This window comes from Lottia gigantea (genome assembly GCF_000327385.1).
Source record: "Lottia gigantea unplaced genomic scaffold LOTGIsca_93, whole genome shotgun sequence".
Lineage (NCBI taxonomy): Eukaryota > Metazoa > Mollusca > Gastropoda > Lottiidae > Lottia > Lottia gigantea.
In genome coordinates this window covers 938,226-953,550 of record NW_008711042.1, presented here as the reverse complement: position 1 = coordinate 953,550, position 15,325 = coordinate 938,226, and the positions used below count along the sequence as shown (strand labels likewise).

General features: G+C 33.3%; 1 protein-coding gene across 1 annotated transcript in view; it reads right to left on the bottom strand.

Annotated features, from left to right (window-relative positions):
- Positions 1 to 14,947, bottom strand: part of LOTGIDRAFT_170127 (hypothetical protein) — a gene marked incomplete at both ends in the record, with an annotated part of 34,174 nt that extends 19,227 nt beyond the window's left edge. The window contains 5 exons of the mRNA XM_009068758.1: positions 1,721 to 1,724; positions 2,616 to 2,695; positions 2,980 to 3,101; positions 11,983 to 12,052; positions 14,787 to 14,947. Of these exons, the coding sequence (XP_009067006.1) occupies positions 1,721 to 1,724; positions 2,616 to 2,695; positions 2,980 to 3,101; positions 11,983 to 12,052; positions 14,787 to 14,947 (437 nt within the window). The remainder of the gene's footprint in view (positions 1 to 1,720; positions 1,725 to 2,615; positions 2,696 to 2,979; positions 3,102 to 11,982; positions 12,053 to 14,786) is intronic.
- Positions 14,948 to 15,325: the final 378 nt, after the last annotated feature.

Sequence of the window (15,325 nt, the reverse complement as noted above, 5' to 3'; positions counted from 1 at the left end):
ATATAAAACATGCAATACAAATAAAAGCTAATAGTAAATGAAACACATAACAAAGTGAGTTTAAAGTGCGTAAGGAAGTGCATTATGGGATTAAAAATGGTGGACATCACATGACATATATCTTACCATGATCGTTAGCGAGGTAGCGTTGACTACCATTAGTATGCCGGGAAGTTCGACTTGGTATTCGATCTACAAGTTAGAGGAGAAAAGACCAAATAAACGATAGGACAGGATAAGCATATGATAATACAGCAATATTCATACGTATTTAGTAAATAAAAACAATTTTAAAATAAGATTTAAATAAAATATAAAGCAATAATTAAATGATTATAATGGTTATTATTTTACATGCACCTTGTATTAAAGGGATTGTAAAGTGGTTTTTCTTAGTCTTTATTTGTATTGGAACACTGATAGCATCAATTTCAACCATTTCAATTTTCAATCAGACGTCTGGTTCCTGAAATTCCACTAAGACTAATTGTTTGATGACGTCACTCAACGCGAAATCTGCTTTATCACATAAGGCACTTTGCGAGTAGTGGCATCATCAAACACAAGTTTGAACAAGGCATCTGATTGAAAATGGGAATGTTGCAATTTGATGCTATCAGTGTTCCACAAACACATAATTTGTTTTTAGAAAATCTCTTTACAATCCCTTAAAATGGTTTAAACAAGCAGGTTTTTATGTATGTTTATGTTAATATGGACACTTATATCTTCTTTGTGCTATGTATTTTGATTATGTGATAATCAAGTGGACTCCTATGTGGCTTTGGCAATTAATTCTGAGTGAAGTAGGCATGAATGTAACATGTTTTCGTGAAGTCCATTCATGTGTTTATGCCATCTTTGTGTAAATTAGCTCACATTTTTGTGCTGTCCTTTCTAAAATGTTTTGTTAAAGTTTGTAATATTTATAAGAATATATACTAGAAAGTCAAGAGGTTGTAAAAGCATAAACAATTGAAATCACGAAAGCAGAGGCCAAGGAGAAAAGTAAGTAGACATGTTCATGTAATATACGAGAGATTTGAGTTACAAAGAATGAGAATCTTTTTAACTCAGCCAAATAATGGCATACAAGTCATGGGAATCTTTTTAACTCAGCCAAATAATGGCATAGAAGTCAAGGGAATCTTTTTAACTCAGTCAATTGGAGACATAGGAGCATTATAAGAGGGAAACATCTAGGGGACAGGGAGTTGATGTTATTTGATAACTAGAAATGTTTTTTTTGTCTGAGTTCTTTTAACAATTCAAAATAATAATCCACAATAGACAAAATCTGGAATATCTTGGTATAAAATTTGCACAAAATCAAAAGATAATTGTGAATTTTTAACAGGTGCCCTTTTTTAAACTTTGCCCTGTTATTTGAAAGTAATGTTTAATACTGAAGTAGGGGTGTATTGAAGTAGAATTTGAATAAAGTTAAATGGTAATTTATATCTATCATGTATTTACACTGTAAATAGTAAATCTTATAGAAATTGTTCTTCAATTACATAATGACTTAAAAACTGTCTCCCACTTTTCTCTAAAAGGGGGTGGGGGTGCCAACTTCATAAAAACTATCAGTAAATCTTTTCTCCTGGTGTTAGATGTTATAGAAGATATTCTCCTATAGAAGCACTGGCCAAGATCATAAGAAGAGAACATATTTCTTTTACATCAATTGTAAATTAATTAAAAGTGTACTAAAATGTACTTTGCTGTGTGCAAAGAGAAATTACAACAAAATAAATTCTGGAAAGACTGGAATAATACAATGCTTACAAATGATACCAATAATAGAAGAATCATGTAGTACATTTATCGCATCAATGTCAAACAGAAATAGCTAAGAATTTGGAGGAACTCAACAAAATACTGCGCAGACACATTTTGTTAAAAAAATTATTCCTTAAAATTGATATCACAAAGTATACTTCCAAATTAATAATTCGGTTCGATTAAATTTAGTAGTCCATAGAAACTTCACCTCTAATGGATAACTCAGGGTTTTATACCACCAGCCCACTGACAAACATGACATGTCCTCATCCCTTTAAGTCCTGCTATCAGATGACAAAACAAGTGTAACTGTCAGGGGACTAACATGATACAAGGTTAAAGTGACTGAGTTTATCAAACAAGTAGGTAAACACAATACTACATGTCCTACATAATAATTGGCAAGTAATAGACAGAAGATAGTTTCACCTTTTTGTTTATTTAAGACAGTAGCATTTTTATTGATGGGAGGTGGGGTGGAGAGGCAGGGAATGGGGAGAGAGTTTGGACTCATTCTCAGAACTTTGTCCCTAGTTTTTTTGCAGTGTTAGGATGTCTCAGCTGTCAGTATGTTTTGAAATTATTCACCATGTGCCTTTTGCTTTCATTTTATTTTTTTGCAGATGAATTTGTCGACTAATTAATATGTTATGTGCTGTAGCAATTGTAAGGTGACGAGTGGAAAAGCATCAAAGATACCTCAAGATGTCTGAAAAAGTCCCTAAATAATGAAGTTGTAATTATTTATGTTAATATGAATATAATGATGTATGTTATCAACTGTACAGAGTTATGTATGAAAGAATTGAAAGAATATTAATCATGCCTACCTCTACGAGCACTAATAACTGATTCAGTTTCTGTACATGTATCACAGGTTTCATCTCGACTTCCAACTGACGCATTCGCACTGAAATACAAAACAGTCACCCTGATTGTCTGAGAACTGACAGGATGAAGATGCACATCTTCACAATGTCAAGCTATTACAAGCTTTTTCTTATACCTTGACTGCAATAGCCATCAATGCAGTGATTTGATTGAATTGTACGCCAGTGAATACAGCCAATCAGAGATCTCGACAGCAAGGCTGTAAACATTATGACTGTTTAACTTGTTTTAGTTAACATCTAGAACAAACCAATAGAGCCACCCCTTTGACTCATAAAAATTTCAAAGAACAATAAAACTTACTGAAAAGAGGGAGGTCTGCTATCACCAATGCCACCTAGACGTTCAGCTGGTAGCTGTACCACATCTCCAGCCTGTGAATCTGTACATTGGGATTGGGTGTCTGAAGTATCTGCTGGCACCAACTGAAATTAAACAAATAATAACATTAAAATAGGAGTTTAATGGGAGAGAATATAGTATCACTTGACTGCAATAATTGTAATATATATAAGTAACAGTCTATCACAGTAGGATCTAATTTAGTTAGACTATCAAATAACACAATATTAGCTACATGAATATTAGCTCCAAAAGGGAAGACTAGTTGACAAACCCAGCATCAGGTATTCTAGAAGGAACAGCATGATCTGCCTTGCTAGTGACACTGCTACAGTAAGATTAATATAGTTTGATTTCTTCAATTTTTCTATGAACGGTATTAAGGTTTCTACCAATGACTTCATCAAAATAAGTCATTATTTGGTTAGTGATATAAGCATACCCTGCCTTGTTAGTGACACTTATCACAGTAGATCACACAAGGATTCAAAAATTGTTGTTATGCCATAGCCAGTGGTATATTTAGGGGGGTGAACCATTGAGCCATGGACTCTCTTTGGATCGTCTTATTTTGAATTTGAAATTAAGCCCTCTAAAAGCCCAAATACATCACAGGCCAACTAAAAACTAAAATCTGTTGGGCTTCTTATCTAGCAGCCCCTTAACCCCCCATCTCAAAAGGATTTTGCTCTTGCCTCTAAAGACACATGTCATTTTTGCCCCACCCCTCATACATAGGCCTCCCACCTGAAATGAAACCCTGATGAACCTATTTCATCTATAGTGACTGTACTACAGAGTGAATGAGTCAGTTTGGTACTATCAGTAAGTGTTTAACAGTCTGATAATAGGTAAACAATGTTCTGTAGGTAAAAATATGATTGAGATCATTAACTCTATAGTGGGTATCAGATCTCTAGCCTCTAATAGTCCGGTGTTTATTGACTGTAACCACACTGAACACATCAAAATCCCCCCCCCCCCCCCAACACACCCCCCTCCCTATCCACAAAGGTGTGAGAAATGGGTGCTTTATATCTTCATATATTTCTGGAGAAAAGATCTATTGAAGATAAATAAGGTAATATATTATAGAGTATTATTGTAGAATTTATGAGCTTTGAAGAAGTAGATTATGAACACGAGTCAATTTATAGCATCTAGACAGGCTTATGAATCATAAGCTATCTTCTCTACTATGTCAGTATTCAGTTAACCTGTCTCTCCTTGTCACTCAGTTATCTTTAATTTCTATATGAAATAGAAAGAGATCAAACATGTACTAACTTTTTTCAATTGAAGATCAAATTTTGTCTAAAAAATCATAATAAAGTAGTCTAGTCACATCACTAACTGTTTGTAATGTAAAATTTTTCAGTACTACATTAAATAACAGTACATGATTTTAGTCATGTACTCATTTATGAGTTATTTGTAAATGCAATATATGAATTCAATATTTAGCTGATTTGAAATCATAGTTCATCAAAGACATTTGAAAACTCTCTCGGACTTAATTTGTTAAATTTAACAGAAAGGTTCTAAGCACATTAACCACAATTTTAATAAATGAAATGAAATGAATGGAGTTTTACGTCCTACTTTTCTGCACCATTTGGGCTAAGACGGACAACACCATGCTGGGTGCAATGAGGGAAATTTTGCCAGAACAGCAGCATTAGCCTGCTCATGTTCGATTTCAAACTGCCCAGGGATCTATAACATGCACATGGGGCATTGGTTTATTGTCCAATCCAAACGACTAGATGCTTTTTCCATGTCAGCCCGTTTTACCTTCATCACTAACAGGGGAAACCAGGATTGAACCTTGGACCTTCAGGTTAGCGAGCAAGCATTTATTTCACAGTTTTTAATATATAACACTACTACATTATACCTATATAATCTTATTATGTTATTTACATACTGGAAAAAAAACTATTTATTTATTTGATTGGCCTATCACCTGCTGTATATATATCATACTGTCTAGGAGAGCTGTTATATTAATAGTAAACAGGCCTTGGGAATATATAACACAAGCTTAGTCAATATATAAAGTCAAGATGGTAATAAATTGAACAATTTCATTTCATTCTTGAAAATAATCAAACAGTTGAACAAAATCTAAATGGAGGTTTTAGTATTAAAACTCTCATTCTACATCATTTGTCAAGAAAGTACTCAATTTGCACTGTTGTTGGTATAGTAAATTTTTCTAGTGAATATGGAATTAAACTGGTTCGGCATTCAATCTGAAGCACCGCACCAAAGGAACTGGTTTGAGCTATTATAATCTTGGCATTGTTAGGATGAAATTCATGTCATACACTATAGTAAAATCGTCGGGGTTCCTTGTGCTAAATGTTTAATAGACTATGTCTCGCTAAATAGACTATGGAGTGGCTAAATAGACTATGTCTCGCTAACTAAATAGACTAAAAATGTCTCAATAAATAAAAATAATAAATAGACTATGTCTCAATAAATAAATAGACTTTGTCTCAATAAATAAATAGACTTTGTCTCAATAAATAAACAGACTATGTCTCAATAAATAAATAGACTATATCTCAATAAATAAACAGACTATGTCTCAATAAATAAATAGACTTTGTCTCAATAAATAAATAGACTTTGTCTCAATAAATAAACAGACTATGTCTCAATAAATAAATAGACTATGTCTCAATAAATAAATAGACTATGTCTCAATAAATAAACAGACTATGTCTCAATAAATAAACAGACTATGTCTCAATAAATAAATAGACTATGTCTCAATAAATAAATAGACTATGTCTCAATAAATAAACAGACTATGTCTCAATAAATAAACAGACTATGTCTCAATAAATAAATAGACAACGTCTCAATAAATAGACTATGTCTCAATAAATAGATTATGTCTCAATAAATAGACTATGTCTCCCTAAATAGAATGGGCCTATGTCTCGCTAAATAGAGTAGGTCTATGTCTTGCTAAATTCCAGTTCAAAGTTTTAACCATGAGATTTAGGCCTTACCTGTTGTTAGTGTAGAGATAAGCAAATACAACAGGGGTCCAGTTTGATCTTAAATTTCAAAACAGAACTGTTAGTTTTAAAATATATATTGCTTGATTTAAGTAAGAATTTCAAGAAATAACAAAGAGTTATTTCATCTTGAAAATAAAACAACCTTCAATTCCAAGGATGAGAAAGTGAGAGTCTTGGCAAGTCTTTTATCTTTATTTTTCCATCTTTTTAATGAGAAACCATCTTTTAGAACTTGGTTACATGTAATGGTCTTTAATGTCACCTTCAAAACAAAATGGCCGACATACTGCTTTCATCTAGTGCTTAACGACAGTTAAAAAGAATTCCATATGAGAATAATTGTTTCTCTGATGGATTCTGTGCTGTTTGATCAACTTTTCATCTACTTCAATGTCCTCAAATTCACTTTTAAACACCCCACTTTCATTATTTCAAAGGAAAAGAAGAATTACAAATGCAGTAGAGTTTAGAGCATTCATTTTGAAAGCGAATTGAAAACACTGTTCTTTTATAAATAAGATATTCAGTATAGTAACTAGTATTTGAAATTTTTTTCAGAATTTGAGACTACCAATGTGAGGTGTAAAGTGGGGCTTTTGTCTGTGGTTCCTGTAATTCCAGTAAAAGATGATCATACTGTGACGTCCCTTTCATATACACCATTTTCCTTCAATGGTTTTTGCGATACTGGCATCACAATTTTGGTACTCTCAAACAAATGTACATGGGCTAATAAGATTGTCCTCATTTCAGGATAATATTAACAGCTGATGATTTTGTGATGAAAACTGACAACTTAAATAATAATGTTATATAAGAGAATGTTTATGACACCCTGGGAGTCCAAACTTCTACTGTGCACCAAGGGTAGTTCTCCTTGACGAAGTTTTTGTGTCAAGATTGCTGTATTCACTGAACCCTGCTTCAAACAAACAGATCTCTTATCAACCACAGCCTGTTTTATTAAATATTAATTAACTCGCTAGAAAATGGTATCAGGTGTCTCGTCCACAAGCCAGATTCAACTTTAACACAGGTCAATTAATGCCAAACAAACTAGCTTTGATGTTCATGGCAAAAAATTTCAAACAAATCTAGTTGTGTGTATTTTATAACTCTGTTGTATTATTAAAGGATCGTAAAAACCAATGATGCATTATTGGGTGTTAATAGAGGTCTTATGTTATATAAAGCCTCACGCTTTTATGACTTGACATCATAATACACTCATTATGTTCCTGTTCACTTCTAGAACTCTGAGTTAAAACACAGACCTGAATACAAAAACAGTTTACAAAACTATCTTTTATAACAGAACAAACACACACAACAAACACACACATAGGTTTTCATTCAATACAACATAACAGAAGCTTTTTTTCATCAAATATTTGAAGTCTACACTGGTACTGGTATATTTAAAGGGATTTTAAAAAGGTTTTTCTAATCTTTTATGCTGATGGCATCAATTTGCATCATTCTAATTTTTAATCAGACATCTGTGGTTCCTGTACTTCCACAAAGACTAAATGTTTGATGGTGGCACTAATCGAAAATATGCTTTATCACATAAGGCACTTTGTGATTAGAAACATTTAGTTTTAGTGGAATTGCAGGAACCACAGAAAATCTTTGAAAATTGGAATGGTGCAAATCGATGCTATCAGTGTCCCAGATATATAAAAAAAAATCAGAAAGACACAATCCCTTTAATATTTTTGGATTCTTTATGAATCAAAGTAAAAGATTATTCCTTGATTGAAAATTATCAAAATTTAAATATTTTTATTACGGAATTTTTTATAATGTGATTAAAACAATATTTATATTTTTTTTATCTATAATATCAATTACAATACATAATATAACTGTATTCAGAATCAAGAACACGTCTATGTCAATCTGTCTCCAAGTATCCTTCCAAAGCACCCACAGTCATTCTCCAACTAGGTCGGTCAAAGAAGTATCCATCATGGCAATCTAACTCGAAATTAAAACCATTTGCTATTTATTACCTTTACAAAATAGTCTTGTCTTTGACTCTGCCTCAAAAAAATGTTATTATAGAAATTTGTTGTTAATGAAGAATAATTCAAAGAGAATTAACACACTTAAAACTTTAATTGTAAAATTTTTTGAGAAGCTGTTTTCTTATCATTTGTTTTTGAAAGTTCTTTCAGAAATTCCTACAAATTACAGACCATTATTTTATGCTTTTAACAAAAATTCTTCAGTAACAAAAATACTTCAGTATATTTTAAGTGTATTTATCTAAAATCTCTCAGTTAAAAATTGATTAAAAGCCAAAAAGCCAGAAAATTTTACTCTTGGAATACTTAAATGTTAAAAAAACAGCAGAAATATTATTTCAGTCTGATAAGGCATTGCGTTTAACAGTTGGAATTTATGACAGTTAGGGCTGTTTGTCGGATATTTTATTATGACTATTAGCTCTCAAATGTCTGGTTGAATTGGGGTATTCACATGGGATAGATGCTCAAAAGACAGTTGCTAATGGGATAGATGCTCACAAGACAGTTGCTCATGGGATAGATGCACACAAGACAGTTGTTCATGGGATAGATGCTCACAATTCAGTTGATCACAAGACAGTCGATCACAAGACAGTTGCTCATGGGATAGATGCTCACAAGACAGTTGCTCATGGGATAGATGCTCACAAGACAGTTGCTCATGGGATAGATGCTCACAAGACAGTTGTTCATGGGATAGATGCTCACAAGACAGTTGTTCATGGGATAGATGCTCACAATTCAGTTGATCACAAGACAGTTGATCATGGGATAGATGCTCACAAGACAGTTGCTCATGGGATAGATGCTCACAAGACAGTTGTTCATGGGATAGATGCTCACAATTCAGTTGATCACAAGACAGTTGATCACAAGACAGTTGCTCATGGGATAGATGCTCACAAGACAGTTGCTCATGGGATAGATGCTCACAAGACAGTTGCTCATGGGATAGATGCTCACAAGACAGTTGTTCATGGGATAGATGCTCACAATTCAGTTGATCACAAGACAGTTGATCACAAGTCAGTTGCTCAAGGGATAGATGCCCACAATTCACTTGCTCACAAGATAGATGCTCGCCATAGGTCTGATAAATTGAATATGAACAGATAAGAAATATATTATAAAAATTTTGTGTGAAACTGTCCTTTTGTCTGGGGAGCAACTGTATCGTTTTTGGTGAACAATTGACTGGTGCCTGGTGAACAATTGACTGGTGCCTGGTGAGCAATTGACTGGTGCCTGGTGAGCAATTGACTGGTATCTGGTGAGCAATTGACTGGTATCTGGTGAGCAATTGACCGGTATCTGGTGAGCCACTATACTGTGACCAACTGTCTGTTGTCATGTGAGCATCTGTCTGGTTGTGAGCAACTATACGATGAGCAACTGTATGTTGTCTTGTCAGCAAATGTTTGTCCTTTGATCAACTGTCTTATAAGCAATTCTCCAAGGATCAACTGAATTGTGATCAATTGTCCAGTGATCAACTGTCCTACACTTGATTAATTTTTTATTCATAATGACTTTAGTCATAAGGACTATGTTCAAGTTCATATAAGATAATTCACCACTTTAAACAGACCACAAAATTTGAAATTGTAGCTTCATAACCTCTGCACAGTATTTAAGGTTTAGTGTTATATCTATATGTTGCTAGTAAGTGCAAGATAATAAAAGTCTACTGGCATCACACAGAACTAACCTATATCGGAACTGACCCAGTTCTCTGTTTTTACAACTCTTAAATAAATCACTAACAAAGATGTAATAAAACTGTTTCAAGATATAGTTTGGTTTTTCTAAAATCATGAAAGATTTCTCATTACAATAAATGAACATAAAAAATGTTTCGAGTTATTTGACAAAACAAATTTCTTAATTCTTGTCTTTGAAGTCCACTTTCTCAGATTACTGAAACCTTCTGGCTGGATTACTAAAAGGGATTGTAAAAAGGTTTTCTAACCTTATTATGGATCTTGGAGACACTGATATCATCATTTCAATTTTTAGTCAGACGTCTGTCGTTCATGCAATGCCACAAAAAACTAGCATTTTATGAAGCGACTATCGCAAAAGCTGCTAATGATATATAAGGATCTTAGTCACGTCTTAAAACGCCTAGTTTTAGTGGTATTGCCCGAACTACATACATCTGATTGAAAATTGGAATTGTGCAAATCCAGACCTGTGTCTTCGATACACATAAAAAAACCTCTTTAAAATCAATTTATGTTTTTAAAACTGAAAAGAAATGATCTCATACCATCCACATTGGATAGGACCCTTTTTTCGGTTAAACTTCATTAATCTAAGAAATAATTCATCTATAAGTTAGTTTTTATGTGGAACATATAATCCCATTTCGGTTTACTTAACCTTTTTCAACTTCTGTGTGGTAAAATTAGCAAACCCAAACCTGCCTATTAATGTTATTCTAAAGTTTGTTTATTGTTTTACAGTCGGCATCAAAGTAGGAAGATTAAAGTAAAAAGGCAAGAGTGAAAGGTAATAGAAGAAATGATAGAGGTAATTCAACTGCTTCTTTCTTACAGGCTGGCAGTTTTTATACCTAGATTCAAACCTAGATACGAAAACATCAAATTACCCAAATTACGTTGAGTTACAGAATTTTCTTAAGAGATATTTCATTTCCTTATTACTCAAATTATGCAAGTTAAAAGAAGAATTTTGTTTAAATTATATTTTATTCACTAATTTCACTAAGTACCAAAAGTAAAAGAATTTAGTTTATATTATATTGACAATCTTTTAAGCCATTATGAAAAGGATTGGGATCATATTTTTGCCTATATTACACCTCTCCTAATGAGATGAAACCTTTTATCTCAGCTCTTCTGTAACTTTTAATATTTTCTGCTCTATTTTGTCAGATTTTAATTATGCTTAGTTTTTATCACTTTACATCTGTGAAGCTCATCAAAAAGTGACCTCAAAATATGATACCATTTTAAGAATACTATATCAACAAGGAAAAAGCTGCTAATAAGTAATTTTTGCAATTGTGAAGTCAGATATGGTGAAAATCAGTGTTCCTGATGCACATAAAAAGTCTAGAAAACCTCTTTTACAATCCCAATATGCATACATAAGCTTGACAACCTCCTTTGAAATCATAAGTACTAGTTTTTAATATAAGGAATATATCTACATTAGTAAAAACATTTTGTTAACAAAATATAGGCCTTTATAATCAGTCTTCAATAGCTGGCCAGTGGGCAGTTGAAATGATAATGGCCCTGAATTGGTGTGAATAACAAAATAATGGCCCTAGTTATTATCATTTCATATACAGGAAGTAGGTGTCAAAATGTCAGTTGGAATGAATGAAGGCATGCCATGAAATGAATGAACGAGCATGTGAAAGGAATGAATGAATGAACCTGAGAGTATATGTGAAAGGGTGGAATAAATAAGTTAATGAACATTTTTGCTCCATTTTTTTCGACCAATGGCAGAGCCAAAGGGGGGTAGATGGGGCAGCCGACTCCCTCGCAGCCCCAGAAAGCAAGTTTATTGGGCAAAAATCTCTGAATTTGGTTATAAATTCAGACAATCTCAGATATTTCTTCCCCCCTCGGACAGAAACCTGGCTCTGCCACTGGCTCACTGACTATGCCATGCAGTGTCGAATGAGGGAACTTGACTGAATATCAAGGATGACTCTTATCAGAAGTAAATTTGATAAATGATAATTACCACATCTATAGCCACATGTTATGGTGAATTTTGACATTGATATTGATAATATTGTCCCTAGTTCGGTTACTGGCATTTGCTCACTGGACAAATTCTCACCAAAGAAATAAGCAACTGTCCTACATTTAGACCTAACACATGATATAGCAGATTAAAATGAAAATACTTACCCAAGAAACCACTCTGCCATTGAAACATGGTAATCTGGCATCATCATCAATAATCTCTTCTTTTACCACCCTGAAATAGATAGATTTTAAACTTTTAAATAGATTGCAGGGATTGAAAGCTGACACTGAGCTCTGAATATATTTTATATTGCTTCCGGAGGCTACTGTCTAAATCTGTTCAGATTACCACTAAAATATGTCAAGTAACTTTAAAATTTTTAAAGACATTTTGAAATGTGTCTGACTTTAATACTTTAGACCTGTCAAAATTGTGTAAACAATCACAATCTCATGAAAATCATTAAATGGGCCAAGAGGAACTGAGGCACTGGTCTGGATCTGAACCTGAGTGGCACCCCAAGCCTAGGGTCCAGTTTACATCATAAAAATTATCTGTTCTGACAACAGTTCCAAGGATGAAAACTGAGTTGTGTTAGTCAAGCCTTCAGTGAATAGTTCCAATTCAAGACCACTCAGGTCTATAATTACCTCCTTCAAGAAGAGTTCCATTAAAATACATCTGAGAACAGAAGACTGATTACATTGTTATTATAGATCTGTTCTCTGAAGGCTCATAATTTTGGTGGTGTAAACGGTAAAAATTTTGGGATTTTAGACTAAGAATGGAACACTTTGTAGCGACAGAATGTAAATAGGGCTTTGGTTAAGAGAGGATCTAACTCTGTCCAGTACCCAGTTCAGATGTTTTATTAGTAAAGCCACTTTGTGTAAACGTATACACGAAAGTTATTAATCGAAACAGTACCGTTTATACGGATTGTGGCGATTTTTCAGTAGACTTGACCTATTTTTTTTTCAATTCGATTCCAGTTTCAAAGTCGGCAATTCGAAAATACAAAAGTAAAATATCACGTTTCTATACAAAAACTATTTACATTTACTTCATGTTATATTGTATGACAGAGGGAAGAAACTTTACGAATTTTGACTTGGGCAGTCGGGCAGTGTTTTCTGCTATTTTTTTTTACGTCTTTTAAACGTTTTTTCGTTTAAACAATTGTCCATTTTCTAAATGTTCATTGGCACTGGTCTTAACTTTTCGTTTACATGTTTAACTGTTGCAGTCTTATTCATGACCCAAGGACATGATGAGATCACCTCTAATGATATCATCAGACAGCTTAATCAACTAGTCAGCACCAGACAGACAACTGTCAGAAATCTAATATGAGCGATAAGTTTACGGAAATCAACTGTTACACGTTTAATGATCTCACAATTTATGAGATATTGTTTATACTATAACCAGTCACGTAAAATCTATCCTATCCTATGATCTTTTAAATCTAAATTAATAAGCATTCGGAGGACACTTGGAGATCACTGTGAGAGTCCATCAGGATTCTCCTTGATTTCAACAAATTTTTAGGCATGCTATCTAGTAACTTTGGCAAGCGTCTTACATAGGAGTTTTAAGAAGATTCTTTGATTTGTAATACTTATAATAATAAAAAATAATGCAGCAATTAAATCCTCGTAGAATTTCTCAAGGCGCACATTATTCATTATATACTTATACTTATTATTAGTTATTTTTTTTATACGTAAAATATTATCTTCTCAAAGGCAGAGGGGGTTAAATGGATGCTCGGAAATGCAGGCATTAGCAGAAATAAAGAACAATCAATTTGTGGCATCAATTTATCCAACACTTACCAACCTAGATAAAAGCAATCCCTGTTAAATGAATAGTGAGAATTTGTAACAGTTAGAGGAATAATTAATCAATCTAGTAATTATTACCCTTACACTTTCAATAATCCCTCATTAAGGCCAGGTGACAAAAACTATCCAAAAGTCACTCCATATTTGAAATATTTCAGCCAGATTCTGAAATTCAATGTTACTGTCCAATCGTCACAATTTTCAATGAATTTTGTTGTATTTTTTATATAGTGAATTAGAATATCAGTTTTGAAAAACTGGGAGTGAATTTTGATTAAATATAAAATGTACTGTTTAAAGTCAAAAATCCAATTTACAGAAAAATGTAAAAAGGGCATGACAACTACCTGTTTTCTTATGGATGGATGTGCCCCAATAGACATGTAAAAGTATGCTCAAAAACATCAATGACATGTCTAATATTTATAATAAGGAAAGTATTCTTCTTTTGAAGTAAGGGTAAAATATTTCCAATTTATAGTATTCTCATAGGGTACCCTTTTTATTTAAGAAGACCATGGGCCCTATTTCCAAATTATCAGAATAAATCAGGGAATAAAAATCAAGGATGTATGTATTCAGAAATAAGTGAAAGCTGTTACAAGGGGGAGAAGAGGTTGGAGCTAATTCCTGCTTGATTTTTGAAGTGCCTTTGTATCCAAAGAGAAATTGAGCTCTAAACATAGTTCTCCCCTGCCAAATTATGATGGAAAACCTAGGCCAGGGGTTGCCATATGACACTTTTTGTAATATGACAATACCGTCACACTTGATTAAACAAAATTACAAGCTGGCGTTTTAGTAGATGAAATATAGTTTGCAGGTTTTGAACCTGATTTTGCATCCTGATTTTGCCATGAATCAAAATTCACATGGTTAGAATTCTTAAATGGCGAATGGTAGAAGCCTATTTGGAGAAAAGATAACGTACATGATGCCATACACTCATCTTTGATTTATCACTTTGTGCTACAATTTGCAATAATGTTATACATTGTTTACAAATTCAACTCTCACATAAGGGCAATATCAGTTGGATATTGACCAGTAACCCATGATATATCATCGTCATTGGCCTCCTCTAACTTGCAACATTGTAATATATTGTAGACACTTACCCAAAATCATCATCCATAGATTTGAAGAAAAACTTATAATTTGGTCGATTCAAAGCATTTTTGAAATCGCCTAAAGTCACTAAATCCGCATGGATTGGAAGCTTTATCAAATACGGGGTATCCTCGTCGTCGATGTGATAAATAATTTTCGTCTCCCCCATTGTGGAGGAAGGCGATAAAACGAGGTAAAATCCACACTAGTATTCCTTCTTCTCTACAATATCTCACAAAATGGCTACCAAGGATTTTCCCCCGCTGCACTTTGAGTGCTGTCAAAATGAGGCTCACATGGAAAAACGGTCTATCTCAATTCCCGGATAAATTGCAATAAAAACATCATTTAAAAACATTTTGATCAAAAATTTAATCCTAAAACCAACATATTTTCATTGTTTTGATTAAAAAATACTCCTATAATCAAAAATTTCAAATGTTTACTCTTGGCTAATAATTCTCACGTAAACAGACTGCCACCCTTTCCGTCCTCCTCAAATTAATAATGCAGATTCGCCCTTCTGTTCCATCCCTAATTTTGAGCT